General features: G+C 49.6%; 1 protein-coding gene and 1 pseudogene across 1 annotated transcript in view; both read right to left on the bottom strand.

Annotated features, from left to right (window-relative positions):
• Positions 1–11,357, bottom strand: part of ACSS1 (acyl-CoA synthetase short-chain family member 1) — a 47,711-nt gene that overhangs the window by 14,928 nt on the left and 21,426 nt on the right. Inside the window, exons 4-7 of the mRNA XM_005866216.2 lie at positions 6,818–7,017; positions 3,843–4,018; positions 3,314–3,466; positions 294–441 (exon numbers count right to left, since the gene is read on the bottom strand). Of these exons, the coding sequence (XP_005866278.2) occupies positions 294–441; positions 3,314–3,466; positions 3,843–4,018; positions 6,818–7,017 (677 nt within the window). The remainder of the gene's footprint in view (positions 1–293; positions 442–3,313; positions 3,467–3,842; positions 4,019–6,817; positions 7,018–11,357) is intronic.
• LOC102245310 overlaps positions 7,741–11,357 on the bottom strand; it is a 3,946-nt pseudogene continuing 329 nt past the window's right edge.

Below are 11,357 nucleotides of genomic sequence, written 5' to 3'. Positions count from 1 at the left end.
CCCCCCCCCCCCACCCGCAGGCTGGCCCATTTGTAAAAAGCCCCCACCTGGCTCTGGACAGCTCCACCCCCATAGTGTACCCCATACGATATAGTGAGGAATCAGTTAAAAATATGTTTCTGTGAATTTAAAAATCAGCCATGTAGCCTTCATGTAGAACTCGTGTTCAGTTGCACTTAAATGGTCTCTAAAGTGGTGGCTGGTGCTTCCCCTGGAATACGGCGAACAGGCCGCCGCCTGTGTCTCCCAGGGCGCTCCCTCCCAGGGACCCGATTTGGGTTCCCAGTCCTCACCAGGATCAGGGTAAACTGGAGTGCTCTCAAAAAGGACACTGGTCGCTCCATTGCAGAGGGGCCCATATAACACGTAGCTGTGCCCAGTGATCCAGCCAATGTCGGCCATGCAGCCGAAGATGTCTCCCGGCCGGTAGTCAAACACATGCTGCAGAAACAGGAGAGGCTGTCAGAGCCCGTGACCCACGTGTTCTATAACTACAATGTAGCCGCTCCATTGGCCACAGAGAGCAGAGGGGTACGTGAAAAGACAGAGTTACTGGTACAAGCAACAACACGCTGACTCTGGCAGAGGACAGTGAAAGAGGCCAGCCCTCAGAGTGCACATGGTGCAAGCCCCAGCTTGACAAAGCCAATCTGCCTGCAGAGGTCACACTAGCGCTGGTCTTGCCGGGGGACTGCATGTGAGGGGCGAGGCAGGGCCTTGCAGGGGCTGAAGATGCCCCGTGCTTGTGTGTACTCACAGGGAACACTTTATCGAGTGGTATGTATAAAGGCATCTTTCTGCATTGTTATACCACAATTTAAAAAATTATTTTTTATACATGTAGTTTTTTTTTAATTCGTTTATTTTAGGGAGAGAGAGGAAGGGGGGGAGAGAAACATTGACTTGTTCCACTTATTTATGCATTTATTGATGGATTCTTGTATATGCCTTGACTGGAAATCGAACCCATAACCTTGGGATTGAACCCACAACCTTGGTGTATCGGGATGACAGTATAACCAACTGAGCTACCTGGCCAGGGCAAGTTATGCCACAATTTTTGAAACCCTTAAAAACTGCAAAAAAAATCCTATATAATAAAGATATAATATGCAAATGGTCATTACGCCTTGAAGCATAATGACCGACCACATAACGACCGGATTACGGATCATCAGGAGGACGGGACAGTGAGCTACAGGAGGGGGCAGGGCAGCAAGCTATGAGGGGAGGCGGGAGAAGGAGGGTGGGGGGAGCTACAGGAGGGCGGGGCAGTGGGCAGAGAGCTACTGGAGAGCAGCAGTGAGCTACTGGCGCACGGACTCGTGTGCAGAGCTACTAGTTAAAGTATAAAAGGCCAGAAATGCCTCAAGCATCATCAGCTTCTAAGACTTTACACTCCCCAAATCAGTTCACATTCTCATCATCCCTTCAGAGTCAAATGTCCTTTTCCCTGAAGAAACCAACTGCCCTAATATCCTCTGCATGTGCACACAAACACAGGTGCACACATACATAGACACATGCACACACACACACACACACACACACACTCTTATCTACAGACGGCTCAAAGGTTCTATTACTAATACTTCCCCCAAAATCTCATTGTATTGAAAAAAAAATTCAGAAGATGGTGCTTGTCCCTATATCCCCACACTTCTTTTGTTCATGTAGGTAGTTTCCTGGAAATGCAAAACACCTTAAAAATGCAAAAAAATAAAATAAAATAAAATAATGAATCTCTCACTTTAGCTTCCCTAATATTAATTTTTTTTTATAAATTGATGGAAACAATTTGATTCATTCTGTGACTTTCTTGGTATTCTGTCTCAGTGTTTATTTATATTTTCCAAAGTATTTTTGCTTACATGATATAACTTCCCTCAGTTCTTACCAAGAACTGAGAAAGGGCGGGGTTTTTCAGATGAGCACATGAAGGTCTAGAAAGGTTCTGTGACATGCTCAAGGTCACCCAGCAGCCAGAGGCCACTATTTTAATAAGTGTTTGTATTAAGTGTAACACACTATATGCTCAGCCTGGTTCTGTCCCACATCTGTCTTTCCGCCTCACTTTCATATCCTTACGGTTGGTGTGAGTGGCCACCAGTGGGACCTGGACATTGCCACGCGGAGGCCGTGTGCATGCAGCCCAGCACCTGCTCCTCATCCACTCTCATTCAGTAAGTTCACCTCCCACATGACCCAGCCTGGCCAATCAGCATATTTCACCCCCATCCCCACCCCCACCCTGACCACAATGACTGGGATCGTGGAGGCTCCCTCTGGCCCCTGGGGAAGCCAAGTTGATAGCCTGTTTGGGAACTTCATGGACCTAGAAGAGGGCTGAGGCAGGGAAGATACCACGACCCAGGACAGTGTCCAAGCCCTGACTGGATGGGCCTGGGCTTTCTAGTGGCCTGGCCAGACACTTCCCTTTGCTGCTGGCACCTGATGGAGCTGAGTTTTGGTTCTGCGACAGAGAAAGTCTGGTCCACAGATGGTATATCGAAACCTAATTCCACCTGGAAATGTCAGCCGCTTCCCAAGGCAACCAAGGATGCCATGTCAAACTGCAATCCTCCACCAACACTAACATGAGTACTGATTTCTACACTGATTGATTGGAATAACAAAACCTGTCATAGAGTTTGCTTTATAATCCCTCAAGATGGCTTACTGTAATATTATAATTTCCACATACTGTCCTCAATTTAAGTTTCTTTACCAAAGTGAATTTTTTACTTTTAAAATATGGTCCCAATGGGCAGGGTCTAGAGGTCACGATAGTTTTAGGGGCTCATGGAAATGTTTTATTTTCCCTTAAAATCAGGAGAAAAATATGATCTTTTAAGTTTAAAAGAAGTTTTAAAATATAATAGTATATATTATATACTGGACATTTATTTAATAGAGGAAGGGGCCCAGGCAGGCCAAAGTGTCTTGGGCCTGAGCATCAGAATGTGGCCCCACCAGCGAGCACGTCAGAGCTGGCGAGGGCCCGATTCCTGCAGGTGTTCAGGCCAATGGGCGACACAGGCACAGGTCCAAAGGGCTAAACACCAGCAGTGAGTCCAGGTTTGGGGCCTGGACTCTTTCAGCAAAAACAAGAGCATGGCCCCCCTTCCAACCCACTCCACTGGGCCAGTGCCGCAACTCGCAGCAGCCCTGCTCACAAGCACGCTCACTGCGGGAACACGTGAGCCCCTCACACCCCCGGGCACGGCTTTACACCCAGCCCCACCTGGCCTCCTGCCCTATCCCACCAGGGAGGTGAGCACCACCCATGTTCTGCCCACCACCAAGGCCGTACCTTGTGCGTCAGGGCGGCAAACAGCAGGTAGCCCGCCTGGGTGTGCACCAGCCCCTTGGGCTTCCCGGTGCTCCCGGACGTGTACAGCAGGAAGAGCATGTCCTCGCTGCCCATACTCTCTGGGGCACACACAGTGTCCTCCTTGGCCATGGCCTGTAAGGGGGAGACAAAACAGCCCCGCCCAGGGCAGTTAGCCTCTCCCGCCATCCAGCGCCCCTGGGAACACCTCTCCCCGCTGCTGTGAGACTCCGCGGACGGGATCCGAGCTCATCTTCCCTAACCTAGCTCCATCCCAGATACAGAGAAGACGCAAAATAAAAGGATGAATCCAATCATTTCTGTTACATCAACTGTTTCACTGTTTGTAGTGTTGGAGTTCCATCTTCCCAACCAGATGTAAGCCCATCAAATACCGCCCGGAACATCTCAGGGGGACCCAGATTCAAAACTACAATCTGACCAGACTCAGACCCAGATAACCCAACAACAACCTCTCCTCATCGAACTGTACGAAGCGAGGCGGACCCACCTCCTCCAGGGGGACATCCAGCTTCCCCATGGGGACCTTGTTTTCCGTCCTGTGAGCCACCAGGACATGCTGGACTGTTGGGCAGTGCTTCACGGCTTCATCCACTATCTTCTTCAGCTCCAACACGCGTCCTCCCCTCAGTCCTTGGTTGACAGTGATAACCACCTTGCACTTTGCTGACAGAGACAACAGACATTTCTGATCAGTTTCCTCTCCACTTTTGACCCTCACAGCCCAGACCGGCAGACACACATTCCAGGCACAGGAGGGTGATAAAGTCCAATATTGAGTAAATGAGTCAGCAACACAGTGAAGGGTGTGCCTTCTCTGCAATCTTTGTGCAGAATATAGATGCTCCGGGCCTTTTCCCAGCTCTGAGGAGGAGCAGGAAGTCAGTGGAGACAAGTAACTTTGAAGCTGAACTCTCCCAGCCTTCCACCCGTCCTTCTACCTGCCCGGCAGCTTTCCTAGACGAGAGGCCGTCACATCACCCCCAGCCACAGCCACTAGGAGCAGAGACTAAGAAAGCTGGGCAGCCAGAGAGCGAGCCCCAATATGTCCTGTGCACTATCTCAGAGACCACACCCCAGGTGAATGCCAGGAGTTGCTGGCCCCTGCCCTCACCTTCAGGGAAGGCCCTCCAGGCTTACTAGTGCCCTTCAATGACCCAGCCAGGTCAGCGGCAATGCCAGACTAACCAGAGCTTCCATTGTTAACCTGGAGGGGGAGAGGGGGCAGAGCAGGTAATCATGTACAAACACAACCAGGCCTCAGGACCACAAAGAAATGAACCTCACACTGCACCCTTAACTTGGAGGACCTGGAGGAATCAAGTTACAGTGGGTTTTTACTTCCCCAAGGAAGAACCTGGAACAACCATCCAGTATAGGCTGGTGGGGCCCCTATAGGCACATCACTTTAACCTTTTAGTCACTCTGCACCAAGGGCTTCTTTGGGAGCCACAGGCAGAACCCCGACTCCAGCAGCCCTCAACAAGTGACTCTCAAAAACCGGAATATAAATACCCAACTCCCTCGTCCCTGGGTAGAGGGGTTATCCTGACACATGTGGTTGCATCAAATTACAAGGTTTCCCTGTGGGACTGAGCTCTGGGCATCCACTGTGAAAGTTGCTCGTATTTGATTCCTCTTCCAAGCCTCACTCCCACTGCCCTGTAGCACTTCACGGGACCACTTCCTAAATGAACTTGAACTCTCATCTCAGGGTCTGCTTCCAGGGGAGCCCTGACTAAGGCACCAATCTCCCTCAGCTTTTCAGTCTGAAAAGCAATTTCAAGCAATATATCCACATTCTTTCTTCCTCCCAAGAGCCCTAGAAATGACATAGCCGTGAGGGCTACCTGAGAATTCTCTACACAGGCCTTTGCAGCTGGATGACTCAGCAGGGTCTATCCGGGGATCAGAGATCCTGACTCATCGCTCCTCCTCGGACCTTCACAATCAATCACCTTGTATAAACAAATTCTGTTGGATAGAACCTGTCAGAGACTCTCCAGGCCTACATCCCCCAAAACTGGGACTGGTCCAGGTGAGCTCCCTTCAGGAAAAGAAGGGAGATGACCCAGAAGGTTCAAATAGCTCCTTCTCAAATAAGCGCTCCCTCATTCCCCTCAAGAGAAAACAGGGGCCTGCCCCATCCAACATGCTAAACAATCCTGTAATGTGGTTTTAGCTCCTCCCCAGCCTTCCACGGCCCATGCCTCACTCCTGGACCTCATTTGTCCAAAGCCTCTACTTGGGTAGTTAGTTGTCCAGGGCAGGAGCCTGTGTGCACAGGTTTGGTCCCTAGGAGGTGCGTGGGGAGCACATATCGCCTTGTGGTTCCCCATAGCTGGGCAGCAGGTACAGGGTGAGTGCACAGCACTGGGGCTCAGGCAGGATCAGCCTGACGCTTTGAGAGGATTCAATTTACCTTCCTGGGTTTTGAGCAGGTATCAGCATCTGTATTAATGTTCTATGGTTCCCATAGCCAATTACTATAAATTTTGTGGCACAAACACTAATTTTTTAGCTCACAGTTCTACAGTCCAGGTGAGCTCCACAGGGTTCTGTCCTAAGAGTCTCAAGGCCAAAATCAAGGTGTCAGGGTGTTATTGTCGTAATTAGCTAGCTAAAATTAAAATAGAAAGAAAGCAACATGGAGGCCAGACATTGTAAGCATGGTCATCTTCACTAGGGAGCTGCAACTTTACACTCCCCAGTCCACATGCTCACCAGTCCATTCCCTGCAGATTACGGGGGGAAGGGGTCCAACAAAGGGGAAGATGGGCGCATGTGCAGTGAAGTCTGGGTGACGTAGAGAAGGCAGAAATGAAAATGTTGATCCTAAAATGGTTCTGAAAATGTAAGAACTCCAATGGCCCCCAGAACTTGGCACCGTCCTTGGGGAGCCAGCTCAAGGACTCTCTCTAGAATCTCACTGGAGCAGGGTTCAGACTGCATGGACATGGGGCACCATGCAAACACTGGACTCTGACATTAAAAAAAAGGAAGGAGATGCTATTGTTCTGGAAATTCTGACCCACCTGCAGACTAAAGCCTTAAAGATAGATCACAAGCTTCCATACCTGACTCTAGGCCTCCAGAGATGGTCCCTCATCATACTTCACATTGGAAGACTTCCAACTATTGACCTCTGAGACCTCACCTGTACATCCCCAGCCTCATCAGTTCTCCTCTGGAGTGGCACCAGCCTACTCCAGGTCCTCGGGCACACCGTACTCCTCTCACCACTCAGCTGGTACCTATGCTGTTCCCTCCACCTAGAATCTTCCCTCCCTTCCTCACCTGGTTAAATCCATCACACTTGAATCTCAGCTCATAGAACAAATGCTCATTGAGTGGTAGTGTCTGTCAACTGTGTGACTTTTATTAATGTCTGTCTCTAAGTCCAAGGAACAAGGACCAGGGGGCTCTGGGCTCCTCCTTAGCTCCCTCCGCCTGTCACATGCTTACCATCATTGATCCTCCCAGCCAAGGACTGTGCACTGAAGCCAGCAAAGACGACATTGTGGACAGCCCCAATCCTGGCACAGGCAAGCATTGCAGCCACAACCTGTGGGGACACAGGCATGTAGATGGCCACACGGTCCCCTCGACGAACTCCATGCCTCTTCAATGTGTTGGCCAGGCGGCACGTGGTCTCCAACAGTTCCCTGTGGCACAGAGAAAAGAAGGCCATCAGAGATGAAGGAGGCCCAAAACTCAGAAAATGTGGAGTGGAATAATTCTGCAAGTACTGTATACACGCACAGCCAGTGCCTAGAGGATAGCAGACAATCAAATACTTATTGCATGGTGAGGTTGTTTTTAGAAAATAATGTTTTTAACTTTGTAGACAGGTATTGACAAAGATTCATTATCACACTGCTGTGGTAAAATGACTGTCCTTGTGTCCATGTAGGGCATGGATTCTCAAAGACTGTAAGCATCCAAAGCCTAAATCATCATATCCTTGAGACTTCTTAAAACATTCACCTCCAACATAGAGATTTCATAAGTAAGACAGTGGAAAAATGCAAGGCCCCGTCTTTTTCATCAACACAGTCCATGGCATCAAGGAAGGCTCTTGCCAGGCAAGGTCCCAACCCAAACTCATGCAGCAGACCCCCAACTCTGTAAACCCACAGTGAGTCAGAAGGGAAGGTAAGGCAGTCACCCTCCACGCAGCCCCGAAGCAGTGTTGGTGGGTAGTGAGAGCACCCCATTTCTCTTCATGCTAAGTGCTAAATGGGTGCAGTGGGATGGAGACTATGCTAGGGGCCCACTCGCCCACACCTCTTCCCTCCCACACATGACCCCACCCTCCACTCCCAGGCTTATTGTGAGGCTCAGCCTGCCAATCAGAACCCTGCAGCTCCCTGAACAAACTGATTGGTTTAGGGGTTAGCACATGACCTAAACCAGCCCAATCAGAGTCTATGGTAGTCCATAGACTTCCTACTTTTCTGGAGTAGAGCAGGAAATGGGAGAAAAGCAGCAGTGTGCATATACATACACATACACATGCACATACACATGCATACATACAGGGTGAGGCAAAAGTAGGTTTATAGTTGTTGGTATGGAAAATATTTCAATAAATGATAATACAAGAATAAACTCTGTTTCCCATACTCATCTATATGACTGGGTTCCAAGGATTAGGCTCCACACTCACTAGTGGTCCCAGATTTTAGAATGCTACCCAGACTTGAGGACTAGTCCACTTTTCCAGCTCGGAAGCCTTGGAAAAACTCAGGATGCTCAGTTCCTGAGGGGATTATTGCAGCACCCCATGAAACCAAAGTGGAGGACATTCCCCTTGAAATCTCACCTCTATCCCTTATGATCTGATGACTTCCCAGTAACAGTCTCAGGGCCAGCACTGGGCTCATGTATAAGTGATAAACCCCACTGATTCTGGAAGCTATCCCTCAGGTTACGCTGGTCTGTCTGAGAGGGTAGGCCCACGTGTGCTGTGCTCAACAGCACAGTTTGCATATTTGAAGGGGAAGTAAAAAGGCTAGACTTAATTTGTTCAACAGCTGCTGAAATTAGACTCGTGTCTTGAGAAACCGAATCAGTCCCCGGAGAGATGGGTGTTAGCATATTAGCAACAGTAGTTAGCCGTGGCTGAAGCCCTGGAGAATACACGCCTCATCAGTCCCTGCTAAAACAGAGCTATTTGAAAAACTGGCCGAAGTAACAGATTTCAGCGCTGACACAGGGACCTGGGATAACCAACTTAAAGACAGGGTCTGAGTTTTCCTAGTAGATGACGAAGAGGATGAAGATGAAGGTGGTGACACAGAAGAGTTCTGTACAGTTTTGTTGAGGTTTTCCTTAATGTTACTTGCATAACTTATTTTAGGCACTATTTTAGCACTGCTGTTGTTCACCGGAAAAACTGGGGGAGGTTTACATAGGGCCCAAGAGGCCTCTTTGGAGGCAACAGCAGAAGCACGCTTTCCTCTGAGCCAATCACCAAACTTTTTCTGCTCACACCAGGTTTAATATCAGTCTTTCTGCAACATATCATCCACAGCAGGTTTTCCTCGACTTGTTCCTCCAGGCCCAGTTTCATATTTTAAGATGGGCTTCAAACCATCTACTCGATTTCCCTCTGCTCACCGTAGTCAGGATTGAGAGTTTCAAGTCCCTATTTTAAGGTTGAGACACTGGTCTCTTGTTGCATTATTTTGTCCTATACTAATCCTATATAATAAAAGGGTAATATGCAAATTGACCCTAACAGCAGAATGACTGGGAATGACTGGTCACTATGACACACACTGACCACCAGGGGGCAGACGCTCAATGCAGGAGCTGCCCCCTGGTGGTCAGTGCACTCCCACAGGGGGAGCTCTGCTCAGCCACAAGCCAGGCTGATGGCTGCCAGCACAGCGGTGGTGGTGGGAGTCTCTCCCGCCTCCTCAGCAGCGCTAAGGATGTCCGACTGCAGCTTAGGCCTGCTCCCTGCTAGCAAGTGGACATCCTCCGAGGGCTCCAGGGCTGCCAGAGGGATGTCTGACTGCCAGTTTAGGCCCGATCCCCCAGAAAGCGGGCCTAAGCCAGCAGGTGGACATCCCCCGAGTGGTCCCAGACTGCGAGAGGGCACAGGCCGGGCTGAGGGACCCCCCAAGTGCACAGATTTTTGTGCACCAGGTCTCTAGTCTATATATATAAAAGCCTAATATGCAAAGTGTCCCCTCAAGGGTTTAACTGGGAGTTCAATCGCTCGCTATGACGTGCGCTGACCAGCAGGGGGTGGCGCAGAATGAAGGAAGGCCCCGGATGGCAGCTGGAAGGCCCCTATTGGCCCTGATCACCAGCCAGGCCTAGGGACCCTACCCATGCAGAATTTTGTGCACTGGGCCTCTAGTAAATTAAGTTTTTCACAATCCTTGGCACTATTGTGCCTAGCTTTCCTTTTGTTAGGAATGGTATATCCACTCTCAGATCCACTGCCACCATTATCTGTTCCTTTGCCCATATAACCATTAGTCATACAGCCAGAATTATTTGTTACAACACCATTTGGAATTACTACAAGATCACTCTTATCTACAGAGGGGTTCTCTTCAGATTTACTTTCATAAGTCTTTCCATTCTTTTTGTCTATACTGCTTTTCTGAATAAAATTCCTGGTTTTAATTCCTGCTTTCCAAAAGGTGCTGGTTTTTACCGTCTGATTCAGATTAGTGTCTACAACTTGCTGGTCACCACTGAGGACCCTGGCAATAGGGTTGGTAGCTTCATCAGAACCCAGCTTCTTTAAAGATATTTCTCTTTCTCCAGCATTTCCATTTGGTTTACCACAGCTTGTATTCTTCTTTGGTGTTTCCTGGTGCTGCTACAGGGCGTGTTTCTGCTCATGTTTCAGCTGATTCGGCTGGGCGTTGGGGCAGCTAGGCTCCATGCTGCAGGTACTAGTGAGGCTGCTGGTGAAGGTAGTGGTGATGGCGGTTGTGGTTATGGCTGTAGAAATAATAACGGTGGTGGTGGTACAGCCACTGCTGCTGCTGCTGGGCAGATGGTAGTGGCTGTGATGGTGAGGAGGTTGGGGCTGGGACTCCTAGCTGAGGCTGTGGGCTGCTGTACCATCAGGATCTGAGCTGGCCTTTCTTGTTTTCTCTTATTCTCCAACATATCCCCTAATAAGAGCTGACGGAACAAGTCAGGGAAGGGTGGAAATTCCAGGAGGAACTAAGCCTGCAGGAAAGAACCAGATAAAAAGCCCAAGACCACAGCTAAGAAACTGGTCTGCACCGGAAGGATCCAAGATGGCACTGGCAACCCCTTCCTGAGCGGCCTTTTGACAAGCTCCCCTCCATTAGCATGCTAAAAATCATGCCCAGCGTGGAGACTTAACAGGAATGAGACGTGACGTATGGCCAGGCATGTTCCCAGCCTGTTTAGAAGCTCTATCTACTCCCCTGCAATTCCTAGCTCTCTCCACAACTTTTCTCAGAAATCCTCACCCCTGAACCCACCTACCCGCCACCAACCCTTTAAGACTCTCCTAATATCTTCAAGTCCGAGAGAAGTTGTCTTTAGAGCATAAGCTTGCCCTTCTCTGTGCCTCAATCGAAGAATGAAGTTTCTGCTCTGCTTTACTGAATACGGTCTGTTTCTCCTGCTGTGAGCAACATTGGGCAGAAGGACCCTATTGTGGGGGTCTCTGACTGACAAGGGTTTGGTGACACTGTCTCTGGCTGAGGCAGGACCACACCCTTGCCTCTGCAGTGCTCCGAGACGCCCCAAGCGGGGCAGCGGTGGCCTCCGCAGCCAGCAGTGGGCCAAAGGTCAGACTCTCCTCCAAGCTCTGCAAGCCCCTAGAAATATTTTCATAGTTCCCCTCCGTTCAAAGGGCCATCGAGGAAAGGGCTACGGAGAAAGGCAAAACTCAACAAGAGGCTGCGCAGGAAACCACAGCAGAAGGAAAATGAAAGGTCTCCACCACAGGCAGGGACCTGCAGGGGGCTTTTGTTTCTTCCCACAGCCATCATACAGG

The sequence above is a fragment of the Myotis brandtii genome, unplaced genomic scaffold, assembly GCF_000412655.1.
Source record: "Myotis brandtii unplaced genomic scaffold, ASM41265v1 scaffold225, whole genome shotgun sequence".
NCBI classification, from domain to species: Eukaryota; Metazoa; Chordata; class Mammalia; order Chiroptera; family Vespertilionidae; genus Myotis; species Myotis brandtii.
The sequence above is the reverse complement of the archived record's forward strand: the minus strand, read 5'-3'. Positions and strand labels throughout refer to the sequence as shown.